Source organism: Nothoprocta perdicaria, unplaced genomic scaffold (assembly GCF_003342845.1).
Source record: "Nothoprocta perdicaria isolate Ctin4 unplaced genomic scaffold, notPer1 scaffold_182, whole genome shotgun sequence".
In the NCBI taxonomy this organism is placed as follows: Eukaryota; Metazoa; Chordata; class Aves; order Tinamiformes; family Tinamidae; genus Nothoprocta; species Nothoprocta perdicaria.
In genome coordinates this window covers 488723-505632 of record NW_020455005.1, presented here as the reverse complement: position 1 = coordinate 505632, position 16910 = coordinate 488723, and the positions used below count along the sequence as shown (strand labels likewise).

Genomic DNA, 16910 nt, shown 5'->3' with positions numbered 1-16910 from the left:
TTTTAGCAGGACCGTAAAAATGAAATCTAGGATTATCTGTCTAAATTCACCAACGAATTGTTTCTATGACTATACTATCAAGAAATGCTATTCGAGGCAGAAGCCTTTGGCACTTTTCCTTAAATAAAGGCCATATTATCAGATCTAATTAAGCCTATATATTGAGCTTTTCGATTTACTGCAGTCTGCATCCTGCTTCAGTATTTTCCAAATCTTGCTGCAGTTGCTGCTGAACAGGATTGCCATTTCTGTGGCTGCAGATTTAGTAAAGGCCACGCCAGCAAACCTCAGAGCCACTGCTTCTCTCTCAGCTGAAACATCGTGGTAACTTACACTGGTCATAGGCCTTTCGTTGCCTGTGTTTTAAAATGTCAGTTGTTGCCAGCAGGCCAGCCCCGGCTAGCTCCTTGTTGATGCCTTTTGCCTTCTGTGGAGGGCCCAGAGCCTCTTTTGTGCTGAAAAGAAAATTGTAACATCCAAATACCCACTTTTAATATTGTGGACCCAAAACGCACAGGGAGTCCCCTCTCTTTTAGCTGGAGCAGGTGCTTTTCTGTTTGTGTGCTTAAACCCTGCCTAAATGCCAGCTTCAGCTCTTGCTGAACTACGCCTGAGAATGTGCCTAACCTCTTTCCTTAAGGCCTGAAAAATGTAGGTGGGTAGTGGTTCCCCAAAGCAGTTCCCAAGAGGAGCTTGGACACGGCACCTTATCGGCAGATGAGTGAACGTCAAGAGACTGACCCTTAAAAGGAATCACATTATAGAACCCCTGAGATATTTCTAGAGCTATGGCTGCAACGGTCTTGCTGCTGTAAACCATATTTTTTAATCTTCCCCTAATAATTTTTTTTTTCCCAAGGTATTTTCTCTATCTTAAATTCGTCACTTGCACTGTTTATTTAGAAAATCAGCCCTTAAATGCTATCCTGAAGGGTTCTACTGAAATGCTTCGGATGTTTTGTTTTATAAATTAAGATTAATCAGATAAAGCCTCTTGGATGTAAGGGAAATGATTGAAATTACTTATACCTTGCTTGAGAACATCCATTTTAACAACTTCTCTGAGATAAAAAATCTGAACACATGGTTTTCTTTGGGGGAAAACTAGGGTTTCAGCACTGTCAACAGGGTGTCTCAGGAATAACCATTATGAAATCCTGGCAGGTCCCTGTGCAAAGAGTGAGTACTTATGGTTAATGCTGCAGAAGCTTCGGTTTATTTAAGATTTAATTCCTTTAAAAGGGAATTTTCTCAGCTTTTCATTCAAAGTAGTACTGCAAACACCTTAGAAGTTTAAAAGTATGGGCTAGTGAAAAGAGCGCAGTTGCCAGCACAGGGCAAAGGGGATTTCTAAAGCTCACCTGAAAAAAAGGGGATCCAAACTGTTCTGTGGCTCATGTGGGGGATACAGCAAAGCTCCAAAGCAGGAAAGCCCAAGAAAGCAGCAGGAGTGGAGGCTCAACTCCTAGTGGCTGTGGAGGAAGGAAGCCAAGATACCAGGAAGGGGTGAGATCTGAGGAGACGTGAGCAGGGGCAGGATAGCAAACAAGCAAACAAAACAGCCCAAAAAGCAGGTTTCTGTCTCAGATCACAGGTACAACCAGAGCAGGGCACAGCTTTCAGAGGAACTCATCCAGTCCAGTGGCTGTATCCCCTGGGATGCACATCCCTACAGTACCTCAACTGGGCACCTTTGGAGTGATACAGTCTTCTTGCCAAGAAAGCTGTGTATCTCCAGCTAAATTTCTTGAGAGGAAACAGGGAAAGCAAAACTTTGGTGCATTAGCCCAAGGATCATCATAAGCTGCAGGATTAAAGCTGTATCTGCATTACATTTCACCCAAATTCTTGAAACTAGAGTTGAAGTTGAAAATTCAGTTAATTCAAATTCAGTTAAGTCAGAAAATTCAGTTAATTCAAAATGATCTTAGGAGAATGCTGCAGCCTTAAAATTAGTAGACTGAGCAGGATTTAAATCCCCCGAATTTGGAGGATTTGAGGATCATCCTGCTAAACACTACAGGCCATGCTGGTTTCCTTAGATAAAGGGACGGAGCGATGCAGGGTGGATGTACCGGTATGCAGGGTTTGCCTTCCCTCCTCTCCCCCTCTCCCAAGTAATGGGTTCGGATGCGAGCGCCTGGTCTGAACTGCTCTTTGCTGGCTTAAAGAGGAACAATTTTCTGCAGCTCCTTCGCATTGGTTTGAAAGGAAAAAACTACCAAGCATTCTGCTTAATTAAGACCTAAAGAGGCGGTGCAAACTTTTGATGATTAATTGAAGCATGCTTTAGAGTGATGCATATTTAGTTATTATAATGTGATAATTTTATCTTGTTATACAAACTGCTCCCTTTGGGAACATGATTTAACACTGCAAACACTCTGTGTTTATTGCATTGTTCATTATGAAAAATACACAGGCTAAAAGCCATAAGGAGATGTATCTGAATAGGATCTGTGCAGCGGGTGCAGGCAGGATTTCTTCCAGCTCCAGTGACACAACCCAGGGGCAGAAAAACACAACATTGGAACTCCCCAAATAACTCCTCTTATGAAGAGCTGAGAGCTTACAAAAGCAGAGCCTGGAAGTTCAGCTCTCATACTGTGTATGAAGAAATATGTTTTTTTCTTTTTTTTTTTTCCTTGGTTTTCCAGTTCTGCTGAAAACATTCTTGTTGCTATTTGGCATTTCTATGCTCTTACTTGTACCTCTCGTTATTTTTCACAGGTGTGATAGACGTGAGAACGTGCTAAGCACATTGCAAGGGCAGGAAAAGAAAAAACAAAAAGCAATTGCTAAGAATTTTCCTTTGGTGTAGGCATTTGATGAGATTAGATTAGGTTTGTACCTAGACTTGTAGACGGTCTCTTGCTGCTTTGCAGGCGTGAGGCGGCGTGTTTGTGTGGGGCCTGCAGGTGACGGTGCAGCCCTCAGTGACACCGCAGTCTTCTCCAACAGGGCTGCTCCGGCCGTGACGGGGACGGCTGTGGTGAGGCAACCAGCTTAGGATCAGGGGCACGTGCTAAGCTAGACCTAAAGCTAGAGTTTGCCCGGACAGAATAAGAGCTCGTGGCTGATGTGGCCTACCTGTTCGGTTACTGTTGTGGAGAAGTTCACCTAGGGCGGGCTTCATCTAAAGGAGTCCGGCAAAAAAGACATGACAGAGAAGCTGTCTCAAACCGCTTGAATCGAAATCCCCTCCTTCCCTGCCTTCCTGTTGCTGACCCTTCTTGCTGAGCGCTCTAGATGTTGGTATTTGATACGTTTTCATGCAAGAAGGGCAAGAGTCTGGTAAAGTGATTTTTAAAGAGTTTGGCCTTGTGAGACAAAGGTCTGTGAAAAAGTGAGAGGAATCTTGGCCTGAATGGAAGATTTGAATTACTGGTTTTGGATTGTTCCAGTGTGTGTTTAGCAAAAGAAAGCAATTAAATCACTGGCCTCTGGCTTTTCTTATTACACACAGTCTTAATGGATTTTTTAAAGTTACTGCTTCCCACTGCTGTGAATGGTAGAAATACACGGACTATTACTTTTGGATTAATGTTGCAGTCCTCTTTTTCAGTCACTAAACTTAATATACTCTAATCAAGCAACCCTATTAAATACGTTCACGGCTTCAGCTCAGACCTCTATTGCAACCAGTGTCAGGAAAGCACACAGTCAGGTCTGGTCCTTCATCCTTGTGCCCAGCTGCCAGCCGCACAACTCGCTGCGTAACCTGTAGAACACAGCTCTGTGTCTCTGGTGAGCACCAAGAGTGGACACTTCTCTGGGAAGAGATTGGCTTTTAGGGCAATTTTTCCTCCCTCTGGGCTGCATAGAGTTCTTGTTGGTAGCCAGTATAGTCAGCTTAGTCACTGGATATTTTTTTTTTCTTTTTCCACGTGATGAGAAGCTTTATGAGAAGCTGGAATTACAGAAAAAACCTCCTTGGGCAAACCCGCACCAGACACAGGCGCAAGCCTTAGAAGCAGTGTGCCTGAGTCTTTCTATAGAAGAGACATCTGCTTTAATTATTACTACTAGTACTACTATTACTAATAAGAGGTCTAGATTGAACTACACCGTTTTCTTTCCTTCTGTTCCTCCTTCCCTTCCTTCAAAATGATGGGCATTTTGATTAAGAACATTGCCGATGTCTTCTGGGTAGCAGCCCTCTGTTCCTGAAGGCACAGACTGCAGTTGGGAACAGTTTGTGGACTTCTCTCCACTGTTCATTGACTAACATCTCCCTGGACCAGCAGTTAAGCAGTGCTGCTCCTAAGGATTCCACCTTTGGCTGTGTCCAAATTCTGCTGGGCAGGCCGTGGGAAGCCAACTATGTAACACAGTAGGTGCCTCTCTGTCCCCTCCTCTTCGTGACAGCATTCTTATTAGAGGAGGTCTTTGGCCAGAGGAGGTGGAGGAAGCCTCGCTGTCCTGCATAGCCTCATGCAGCAAAGCAGATTCTCCATCTAAGCAGTTGCTGCTGCTGGGATCTTATGTAATTGAAAGTAGACGATTATGTGGTCTTTCTCATCATCTGTGGGAGAGCTATGTGGGTCTGTGAATAGGCAGCTGAATGTTTGCTAAGGTGTTTCCCCTCTAAAGTCACGCATGAAAATGAAGAGCTGAGAACCCCGGTGCTCGTGCTCTGGGCGTCTCCTTCTCAGCCGTGCCCCAGAGGGGCCCAACCGCTCCGAACACCCGCAGCCACTGTGCCAGTGAACTCTTCTCTCAGCCTGTAATCTTCTCTTTTCATTTATGACAGCTCTTCTCCCAGTAATGAAGACTGTTATAAAGGGATCACTGCTAAATCTTCTGTTTTCCAGAGACAGAATGCTTATTATCGCTAGGAGAATATATATTGCGCTTTTCTGAAACAAGAGGTTGCTGTCTGTTTCCTCTGGTTCATGGGACCTTCTCTTGCTGGGGAAATTCAAAGGGGCAAATTCAGGCTGTAAAGAAGTGGTTTATGATGGTGCAAAAGGAGTTGTAACAGGGGGCTTTTCTACAAGCTTAGTACTTCACATGGCATCGTGGAGCGGAGCAGACTCGCAGCCGGGTTGCAAACAGCTCAGCAGCAGCTTTGCTGACCCCGTGGATGGCCAGTGATAATTTCAGCCCGAGTGTTTTGATTTCCCTTGATGTTCAATATATTAAAGCCTTTACGATATTGGCAAATCACACGTTAAAGAGGAAATGATAAAATGCATTAAGCGCAAATCTATGTTATGACTTAGCCTTAAATATAGGCTTAAAGGTATACAGCCTGATTAAAACTAAAAGGTCATTTTTTTTTTTTACAACGTACAATTTTATTTGTAGCCATAAATCATAACACAATTTGTGGAAGGAAAAAAGTTATTAAACTAGCAATATTTATTCCGTTAAGGTGAATAAAACGCGGCACGTAGTTCTGAGTTATGATAGCTAGGGAAAGGAGCCAAATCACTCCGCTAAAAATTAGTTTGCCAATAATTTTACAGAACGATGACAGCATGGCTTCAAAAACAAATCCTTTATAGGGAAATGGGATGACTGCATGACAGACTCTCTGAGCTATGAGATCTCCACAGCTCAGGGATGAGGAACTGTTTTAGCAGTTAGTCTTTGGGGATTTTTTAGAAGTTAGTTGGGGAAGGCAGACAACAGCTGATGCCTGTAACTGAAAGGGCATGCTGGAGAATAGACTGCACATCAGAACCGAGGAATTCTGCCTTTTAAGTCAAAAGTTTCCTGCTAACTTGCTGTATCGATGTGTTTGAGAGACTTAATTATTCACTCTCCTTGTGTGTGAAGTAGGAATAAGAATAATGACCATCCAAGAATATTGCTAAGACTTTAAGACAGAGAATGCAATAACGTTTCAGTGCTCATATATTTCTTTTCCTTGAAGTTTCTGCTCTTCTAGTGTCTTGCCTCCCTCATGCTAGTGACTCCCATATTCTAAAAGATTGATAAAAGGAGCTGAGCGCAACTATAAATTTGAGCAACACAAGTTGGCAGCAAAGAATACCACTGGAAAAAGATTTGGAAGTTCCAGGTAGCAGAAGTGATAGAGCCAGTCAACACGAAAATAAGTGTGAAGTGAAGGAGGGATATGAAGAACAAAGGAAAGGCATCAAAGAGCAGAGGTGAAGGGAATGGCTTCAATTAGCTAACAGCATTGGGTTGTTAACACAAGCATGCAGAGAAATAAAAAATTCTTCCTCACGGAATGGTAAGAAAGGTTTTACATGTCAGAAGGTGTGCACATCACCACGTTCATAAGGCACCTTGCAGGAGATCTTGACAAAGACTCAAGAACACTCTGACCAGTGACAGTACAAACTGGAAAGCAGCCAGGTAACCATTACCAAGGCGTTGCCTCTGCCTTCTTGCTCTGCTCTGATTTTGTGACTGCTAAATTCAAATGGAAGCTCCCCACACTGTTCTCCAGTCTGTATGTAGAAGCAGCACTGGAAAGGGATGTTTCCTCTTCCTTCCAGTTTAAAACAGGACTCGTGTCAGAGCGCTGCTTTGGTGCAAGAGTGTTTGCACCAAACCCCGGGGCTCCCCATAAGGGACTGTAAGCAACAAGAACAAAGCAGCCGTAGTTATTAAGTCTCCAGCCTTGGTTAATTATTTAATAAATAGCCATACTCCCTTAAAAATGCCAGAAAGCTCTCAGACTTCCAAAGCTTTTCAGCAATGCACCATTTTTAAGGTAATAACCTTTTCCAGCTATCTTATGAGCTCTGGCCATGCCCTGAGCCTGGCTGGCACAGGGCACGGGCTGGTGGGGCAGAGCCTGCACATTTCCCCCTCAGAGAGGGAGCAAGGTCGAAATAAGACGAGCTGGCGCTGGTTGTGAGCTGCAGATGTCTGCAGAAGGTGCTTGCATCTCATGTCAATGTTGTTCTTATATTTCTGTTGTAGAAGATGATGTGTCAAATGTACAAATAATGTGTGCCTGGTGCCAGAAAGTTGGAATCAAGCGCTATTCCCTGAGTATGGGAAGTGAAGTGAAATGCTTCTGCAGTGAGAAGTGCTTTGCAGCTTGCCGAAGAGCGTATTTCAAGAGAAACAAGGTAAGAGAAATAAGGAAAGATGTAATCTACATAGACATAATTTTAATCAGACCCAGCATGGGCCTTACTTAGCCTAAAATGAAAGCTCTTTTATTGTTTTCCATTTCACCTAGTCCCTCCTCTTTCCATCTGTGCTGTCTGTTGGACTGTCCACCCTTTGCTAACCTTATTTCTTTCAGTTCCCTTCAGTTTGATGCCTAGGATTTGAGAGAGTCAGTGACTTAAAACAAGCATTAATAATAATACACAGTAAAACAAGAGTCCCAATTTGGCCTCAGCATCTAAGAATACTTGCTGCGTATGCACGGGGAAGGGGAGGAATCATGAAAACAGGATATGTACAGAGTATAGGATGGCTGCAGACAACTGTGTTAGCCTAACAGCTAGTGGAGTCCTGCTCAGCTGAAGATAGTGGCACTTGTATCAGCAAGGTCAGTGGCAGCGAGATCATGACCGTGGCTTTTAGGCTTTAAGGGCTGGAACCCGAGTGCCCTCAAGAGAGTGCAAGTTTTCTCCTTGATGCCAGTGAGCTGCAGTTTCAGCCTTTTGAAGTATATCTCTGTTAATAAATGATGGCTGCACTAGGCCTGCGTGTTGCAGCCACTGTAGCTTTTGCTTTGGGGTGAGCGATGTTAGCACATTTAAAGGAGCGTGAAAATCCCTCCTACTCAGTTTAAATTCGACTTTGTCTAAAATTAGACTGTAATCCCAATATTGCATGTCTACGAAAATCACTGTAATTGCTCAAGTGCACTGCCTGAAATTGCCCTCTAGGTTACTTTAGCAGCTGTTTTCTGCAGCAGAATGCGTGACATGACATTTAAAAAAATAATAAAGTAACCTTCCAGTATTTTTAATTTTTATGAAAGTATATGTGTCCTTTTGGTACTTATTAGGCCAAGGGGAATCTTTGGTGAGCCTTCATTATCTCAGAAATACTTTTTATTCTTAAACTCTTTACATTTGGGTTTTCTAAATGATACTGCTTACCCGCATGCTATAAAACATTCAAAGTCTGTCAAGTTCAAACAGAATTCAGGTCTTTAAATCTGGTATTTTGAATCTGTGGTAGTAACAAATAAGTACATATGGATCCTAGATTCAAGATGCTCTGTTGTAGCAAATTACCCTCCTTTATGAATTTGGGTCACATCATCCTGCCAAAAGTTAAAAAAAAAATAAATGAAAACAACAAAGTGCCTGAAGAATTAGGTTGCAAAAACCAGTAGAGTGGAATTTTAGTTGCAGTCTTTGAGAATCAAGCTCATAATGTCTACTGGAGCAGATAGGCAAGTTAAAATCACGTGGAATCCTCTGTGTACGGTGGTGTTTATATCCTTTTACCTAGGAAAAAGAGCGGAGGAGTGAAATAAATTCTCCTCACACTCCTCATCTCAAAGCAAAGAAAGACAGTAGTAGTCTGGTGCTCAGGGCGGCGGCAGAAAGGTTCCCGTGTGTGTGCACAGATGCACCTTTCTGCGTGTGCAGTGCAGTATGGCCCACAATTTGTTAGATGCTGAAGGGCAGCAGGATTCAGACCACTGTCAGATGAGGTTCCCGTGATTTTCAGTCGCAAATTTACATGAGGAAGGTAGGTCAAGGTAATGGAGAAATGGCCAGTGGTCCTAGTTAGGTGGCCCCGTGTGCCTAGCAGTGATGAGCACCAGGTAGACCAGGCCACCTTGGAAAGGCTACTGAAACAACAACCAATTCACAGGGGAGTCTCCATATGGGTTATATCCCATATGAACAAAAAAAAAGCATGTTAACCATAATGCATAGATACACTTCAGCCTTTTCCTAACTCCCTTTTTCTTGTCTTTCGTTTTGTTACTTGTGTGCTTTACTGGGTACCTCCTTGTCCTTCTGTTGTAAGAAGGATTGAACTAGTGCAGCTCGTACCCCTGGCTTCCTTTCCTGCACCTCTCTTAGCTGTTTCTGGAAGCTTTGCAGTCCTGGGTATTTTCAGCTTCTCAAACGGAAAGCTCTCTGTACTATTCTTTAATTTGTAGATATCTAAATAACAACAGAAGTTCCCAATCTTTAATATTCCATTATATTCCCCTGAAATGTCCTATTCTTCACTAAAGATGTCACAAAAGAAAAAAAAAAGTGTCCTGTGGGAAAAATTGATAAAATGCAGCAAAATAACATAGAATTGGTAGCGTGTTGGTTCCTACATTAGCTCCCTCTCAAAGTTTAAGGCAATGAGTCACCTTAATGCCCCTTTGCCCCTGTGAAATCTGAAATTGGGCAGGACCTGCTGCGACACTGGAGACGCAGAGCTGCCCCTTGCAGGTATCCAGGATGTTAAATGATCAGAGGGGAGAATCCTCAGCAAATGTGGCCACTGAGTCTGTTGCAGAGTCTAGCTGACCCTCATGCCTCTGAATCTGCGCTTCACTTGTTAGTAGTAGAGCAGAACCTGAGGAGCAAGATCAGAGGAACAAGGTTGCGATAGCTTCAGATTTAATGCTGACCTCTAAGCTGTTCTGACCAGGCCAACAGTGTACCTGTCCTCCCCATGAGCCTAATGTTTATTTATGTATTGGAGAAGTTTTGCTGCTCTACACTTTCTCATTTTCCAAACAGAGGAGTAAACTAGTGGCGTTTCACCAGCCAGATGTATGTTTTAAAGGGCGGGCTTCTGCCACAGCGTCGTGTTGCGTTACGTTCAATGTGTGCAGCTGCTGCATTGCAGGGAGCTGATAGGCCTTTGTGGTCACTTCATTTGAGGCTTGAATTTCTTAATGGATTGTGTTAAGCAGTCTTCCCTCCCGCCCCCAGATAAGAAATGCTGTAATAAGCACGTGCTTAAAATGATAGGATGGTTGGCGCAGTAATGAATAAATCACTGTTAATACCTCTAAATGGCACTGAGTTATACTGCAAATCAGACATCCCTGAATGCCGATCGCTTTGTCCAGAATGAGGATTTTTCTCATCATCCTATTGAAAAAAATCTGTCTCTTACACAGGGCCATTGCGCACTGATGCTCTGATGCTCTCCATGCTCCTAGCTGTGAGAAAGCTATACATATATATATAGCAAATATCTCCCAACAGAGTGTAATTTTGCCCAAATTACTCAAATGAAAAAATGAAGATTGTTTTTACCCTTTGTGACAAAGCCAAATGTTTAGATTTTATCAGAGTTAGAATATATATACACATATACATACATATATCTATATATCTCTATATATAGATATATACATCTATATATATATAGGTATATATATAGATTCTCCCTGACAAATATAACCCAGATCTGCATTTGTGTTCCTGTTTGGTCTAGTATGCAAAGTCAAATGTACATAATGAGGTGGTGCATAATGATAACCTGTTGTGCATAATAATACCAATTAAAAGGCAGTGTTGCAGGAAAGGAAGTATTTCATACTACTGCTTGTGATTGAATAGATTTAAAAACTGGAGCTGCTGCGATGCTCTCTTCCTTAGAGGTTTCATTTTATAACCCAACTAATAAAAAGTTTAGTACTAAGGAGGCACACAGGGGCAAAAAGCACTGACCACCCAGTTCCAGAATATTAAATTTTAAGGGAAATATTGTATTCGTAATTGGATCTAGTGAGTTTGAAGCCTGAAAAGATTAATTTAAAAATTAGGTTTATGGAATCAATGAGTCAGAAAACAAAATTATTTTGAAGCAATGGCCAAACCCAGGATGAGCACTGAACCCATGTAGGTTATGGTGCTGTTTGTAGTTGTGTTAAAGACTGCAAAAAAATATGTACACATATTTGTGTACAGCCTAATCAGAGTCTGTTTCTACAAGTAAACAAACGGGCAGGAATCACAGAGTGCAGGTGAGCTGCCGTGCAGCAGAAAACCAAAGCACTCGGCGAGCCTTTCCCTCCTCGTCTCCGTGCCCGGGCAACCTGCCTTTCCTTCCCAGTATTTTTTTTAGGGAGGAGCTTTTATCCACCTTTTATCTCCTCTGCAAGGCGCAAACTGATTTGGACAGTCCAACAGGCCTGTAAGAAGCGATACACAGTTACTTAGTAAGATAAGCAATTATTTAGTGATTTATTTAGTAACACATTCTATTGCATTAGATAATTCCTGCCATTTTCAAGTTGTATTTTAAAACAATGAATTGCACACAGCAACAGCATAAAGCCTTAGCACTCCTGCCTGAATCGTCTCTCAGTTAATTAATGTAATATTGCTACATGATTAATAAACGCATGTATATACAAGCACATACTAAAAACTGGGAGTAAACAGAAGCTATTATTCCCCCAGATTATTACCGAGGATTGTCAGGAAAAGTTCTCTTGGTTTCAAGCTTAATTATGCCGCCTAACAGGGCATGAGAAATATTTAACAATCTCCCTGTTAAGTCAATGAATAATGGCAAATAAAAAGTTTGCTTCTTTTTTTATTTTCTTAGATGCATGCAAAATTTAATTTGTAAAATGAGCCTCATTCATGAAAATTTGGAAAATTGTTTCAAGTAACTTGATGCATATAATGCTTCTGACAGAGGAAGAAATCTTAGATGTTCCTTCATATTCGCTTTCCATAAAAAGTTCTGAAACGCATGGGACTCTGAACAGCAGACTAGTATTTATCACATTTATCACATGGTTGAGGTTGGCAGGGACCTCTGGAGACCATCCAGTCCAACCCCCCTGCTCCAGCAGGGACACCCAGAGCACGGGGCACAGGGCGGCATCCAGGCGGGTTGGGAAGACCTCCAGAGAAGGAGCCTCCACAGCCTCCCAGGGCAGCCTGTGCCAGGGCTCTGGCACCCTCACAGGGAAGAAGTTCCTCCTCACATGGAGGTGGAACTGCCTGGGTTGAACTTACACCCATTGCCCCCTGTCCTACTAACCCACAGTAATGTGGAGTTTTGAAGAGTCAGTGCAGGGCAGGTGGCCTGCCTAGTTTGCACGAAATTGCCTCTCTTTGGCCCTGCAGAGATGTAGACAAGTGTGATTTAAGAAACAGTTCCCAAAGTTCCTTCTTTCAATGCGGCTTTGCACGGGACAAGGCATAGCTATTTCTGTGTCCATAAGCACATGGATGCACGTTTGCAGCCTAAGCCACTTAGCAGGGATTCTTGTTGCTGCTTCAAGGATGAATGGACAACCATCCCATAGCTCTGACTGCTCTGCTAGGATATAAAGGAGTGTTGATGAATGCACCATGGACGTGAGCCTGTAGCTGTGGAGGGGATAGTTTAAAGATGGGCAGAGGAAAGAGGGCCAACTGCTTTGAGGAACTGGGTGGAAGAGGAGGGGGAAGGAAAATATCCTCCCTCAGAGTGTGTTTTAAAGGATGTGGAGGGTGGAAGGCCCCAGACAGTGACTAGGAATCTGTAACAGACCCTTAGATATAAAGCAACTCCTGTGTTGTGAAAGAGATGGGTGGCATTAGCTAGAAGGGAAAAGAGTTTGTGTCATTGTCTAGCTGTCATCAGCTGGCCTTGCCACTTACGGGTACTAAAACCAGAAGCCTCCAAATTCCTTCCCTAAACCAGCGTACGGGAGGCAAATGAAATTCCAGAATCAGCCTAGTGAGAGTCAGGATATCTGCCTGCTCACCCACCCCAAAGCAAGGCGCGTTAGTGCTGCTCACGATGAAGTGCAGCAGCACCTGACGGACGCCACCGATGGCTTAACGGAGGCACCCGCCAACCTGCGTGCTCATCAGCGTGCAAACGCACGGGCATCTCCCTGTCCATCTGCTGCCCGTTAATACCATAAATTTGCATCAAATTCCCGTCGTCTGAGTGACTAGCAGCTATCCAATGCAATTAAAAGGCCTGTTCACTTTTAATGTTAGCCACCATGTCCCATTACATTGGTTGTGTTGCATTCTGGCTGCTGGGGTTGTATCAAGATGAACGTGCTATTTACACCTGCAGAATCTGCTGTCTCTTGGGCAGCAGGAATTTGATTCAAATGAAAGGACCAGTTTCTGGGAGGTGCCTCACATCATTTTGGAACAGCTTCGGTGCCTGCCTCTCTCCTCCCTGCCAGAAGTAGGTTTTGTTTCCATACAGACCCCACAAAAAAATGCCCCTAACCGCATTAGGACTTGACCGGAAAACCTTTTAAGGTGTTTGTATGCAGTGTGGACCCCGCAGTTGGATTTAAATAGGGAGATAGGACAACACCAATATTGCCAATGTAGAAGTTGCTGCCCAGTGGATACGTTCTCCGCATGGCTGGGGAAGAACGATGCCTGTGCCTGTTTTTCTAGACATTACTTAAGTACATTACTGCAGCCTTTTAAGTGACTCAGGATGAATTTTTGGACTGCAAAGATAGACACTAGGGGGAAAGCAGACATTTTGTTCCTTTAAAAGGTTTTGCAAGTTAGAACTCCTGATCTATGTCCAGTTCGTATCTGTAGCACGCAGGGATTTTTGATTAAAGAGTCTAGATGCATAACAGGGCGTGTTGCGAAAAGGGGCTGGTACAATGCACGTGGGTGCTTGCTTTGCCATGAGCTCCTTTGGCTCTGCTCTATGTGAGCCAGACAGCAAAATACTGCTCTCCTCAACATCCCAGTGTCTCCGTTTATGTTCTGTTCTGATTAGCACATGTTGCCTTGGCCTCCTATGAAATCCTGCACGCAGCAGCTTTGTTTCCATTTCATCAGCATGGAAAAGTGTGCTTATTCTGAGGAAAACTTCAGCTAGATCTGCAACGTGAGAGCCAGTTGCACAGATTATATTTGAGGCTGCTTTCCCTTTTCTCACGAGCGCATCAATCATTAGTACTCCTAAGAGCTGGGTAAATAATGAAGTGCATATTAAGTAGTATGTTTGTTCAAAAATATCATGGCATTTAAATACATTATTGGCGTGATGCATTTGTTAACTTATCAGTCAGCTCATTAGCTTTGGGAAATATTGGAAAAGTAGCTTGAGTAGTTTTTTCACTGTATTTAGATATATTAATTTAAAAAACAACATTCATCAAATAGAGTTCTCAAAAATATGCTTGGGTTAGGAACAGTGCTGTGGATGAGCCCCTCTGTACACACTCCAGGAAAGCTGTGTGCAGTACTGCAAGTGAACACATAGTTTAGCTACCAGTTTTCTGCCTAAACAGAGGACCATATGGGCAGCAATACAAAATCTGAGGGGCCCAGTTGAGATGGAAGCAATTTCTCATTCTGAATTTTCATATAGGCACAAGTAGCTATCTCAGTATTCTCAAACATTAGGTAAGAGCTAAGTAATTTGTGCAGTAAAGCTGGTAATTCAGTGGAATTGTGGCAAATTATTGTCAGCTGATGATCTATATTTAAATACATTATTACACAAAAATGGTGAATTCTCTCTCCATCACACACAGAAATCTGGGGACAAATTCCATGAGGAAATTGTGCCAGACCAAAGGAATAAACTGTATCATATATTGTCAGGGCCCTTCCAGGGAGCAAAGTTGCATCCCTTCAGCTTTGCTTGCTGAAATTTGTACCGGTTTGCAGCAGAGCTGAAGGAGCCTTTACACACATTAACTCGTGAGTCTAAATGAGCCTAGGAGAGGCCAAATGGACAGAGCCTGCCTGCTGCCGCTGAACAGGAAAGCCTGTTACCAGGAATTGCGAGTCAGCTCCTTGCTGTTTATCAAGCAGTGCTTGGGGTGTAAGTGTTGAACGTGCCCAGAGAAGCAAGTCATTTTTGTAGGGCGAAAGCCTGAAAAAGTCACATATCTTTGCTGCAGCAAACAACTGCTGCCATAGTGCAGAGTGCAAGACTGTTTGCTGGCCGCCTAAGTTCAGCTGCAGGCTACTCTCTGTCAAAACCCCCAGCGTTTAGAACTCATCCATTTGAATTCAGGTTGGGCTGAAAGTAAACGTGTGTTGTAAGTTGTCGTAATATAGATAAATATAAATATAAAATGCAATTTTATATCTCAAGTAACTGTGCTCATCTGTTTAATAATTTTTGGAAGCATCATAACGTATCTGATGCTTTTGGGGGCGGGAGGGTCTTGAGGGTGTCTGTGGCCTCCGCTGTCTGTGGCCCCCTCCACTTCCTTGATGCAGGGCCTGGCTTTGCAGGGAGCCGGGGCTCCAGCGCAGCTCTGTAGAGCCCAGCTCAGCTCGGCAGTGCAGGAGAGCAGCAGCGGATGGGGCTACCTCCCCTGCCCAGGCCAAACCCAGCAATGTTCCCCCTGTCACAGACACGAGGAGCTGAGCGGTGTCCCGCACACCGCAGCAATGCGAGTGGCACGTGGGAAGCCCGCTGAGCTGATCAGACAATGGCCCAGCCTCAATTATTTGCATTATTTTTTATATTCTCCCGGGTTTACACAATGGTGGTGCATCGTAGTATTAAATAAGGTAGATGAGAGTAAATGGGATTAAACACAGGTCTTAAAATATTAATCTAGAAGTTGAAAAAGAAAGCTGGCATTTAGGTACTCTGAAGAGATAGGGCTGAATAATTTCATGGTGTGGTGATAACGATCAGTTTTAACAGATCATTCTTAAATGATTGAGTCTTATGACTCTATTTGGAGAAGTAATTTCTCAGTATCATGAAATATTGCTTCTCAGGCTTGGTAAGGCAACTGCTTTCTGATTTTCCTGCAACACACAGGCATGAAAAGCACAAGTGAATGTACTACTAACTTTTAATATTGTGAGATGGTAACTTCATCCTAAAGAAAGACAAGAAGAGGAATTCTCCAAAATAACAAGGAAAAGGGTTAATCAAGAGAAAGTTTAAAATAAGAAGAAGAAGAAAAAAAGCAGCATTGAATCACTCTGGAGGCTATTTAAGAACACCATATTAGATGCACAGATGGTACATATACCTCTGAGCAAGGAAAAAGTAGAAAGGGGAGAGTAAATCTGGCATAGTTAAGTGAAGAAGTGCATAAGCTTAAAGGGGCACTGTCAGCTTAAAAATCACACTTTTATTGGGAAAATTTGTTACCTACTACTGTTACAAACAACACCTATGATTACTGCAACTGAAAGATTAGTGAAAAAATACTCTTCTGCTTTTTTGTGTGCTTGCTTTGGGCCGCATCCAGATTCCATCGGCGTCAGTGGGTGACTTCCCATTGGTTTCAAGCATCTTTGGATCAGGCCCTTTGCATATTTGACTGTACATTGTGTACAGGCAGCTTCATTATTTTGCATGTGGTCTCTTTTCTTATTGTTTCTGTGGTTTTTCACACAGCAAGAGAGGAAAAAACAATTTTTTTCCAAACTGGAAACGGGGCTGTTAAGTTATGGAAATGCCAATGGGGTCCCAGGCACACTTGTACCGAAAATACCAACTGTCTGGCTTGTTTTAAGGCAAAACGCAACCTTCCAAAAATTTGAAAATCTGCTCAAACACAAAAAGATATATGACATAAAGTGCACTCTAAAAATAAAAGGACAAGGAAATATCTGAAGAGTGTATGTATGGGGTGCTGTAGAGGTATAGAAAAATTATTTTTGTAGGAAAAAACCCAAGAAACACCCATAGGACCGCAGCTCCTCTAGGCCACTCAGCAGACACCAGCCCTTATTGAAATAGTGAAACAGCAAAGAAGTTAGATTAATTTTCCATGTCCATCTTCACTATAGAGGATGATGAGGAAATTCCCGTTCCAAGGACACTTTTCACAGGAAATTAGAGTGTGGCCTTATAACAGAAATTGAAGCCTCTTAGGAGGAAGTTATGGAGCAACTTCAGCAACTCAAGTGCAGTAAATCACCAGGAGCAGATGGTACTCATCTGAGTGTTCCTAAGGAAATAAAAGTGTGAAGCAGCAGAGATATTGACAAGGATCTGCAATATATCATTAAAACCAGCAACTGTTCCTGAAAATTTGGAAGTCATTTGTATGGTGTTAAAAAAAAAAAAAA

At 42.8% G+C, this 16910-nt stretch overlaps 1 protein-coding gene across 4 annotated transcripts in view; it reads left to right on the top strand.

The window, feature by feature from the left end:
- The window catches only part of SOBP (sine oculis binding protein homolog), a 93876-nt gene that overhangs the window by 16313 nt on the left and 60653 nt on the right, over positions 1 to 16910 (top strand). For all 4 annotated transcript variants that reach the window (XM_026036628.1, XM_026036627.1, XM_026036629.1 and 1 more), the window contains exon 4: positions 6904 to 7055. In XM_026036628.1, coding sequence (XP_025892413.1) covers positions 6904 to 7055 — 152 coding nt within the window. The remainder of the gene's footprint in view (positions 1 to 6903; positions 7056 to 16910) is intronic.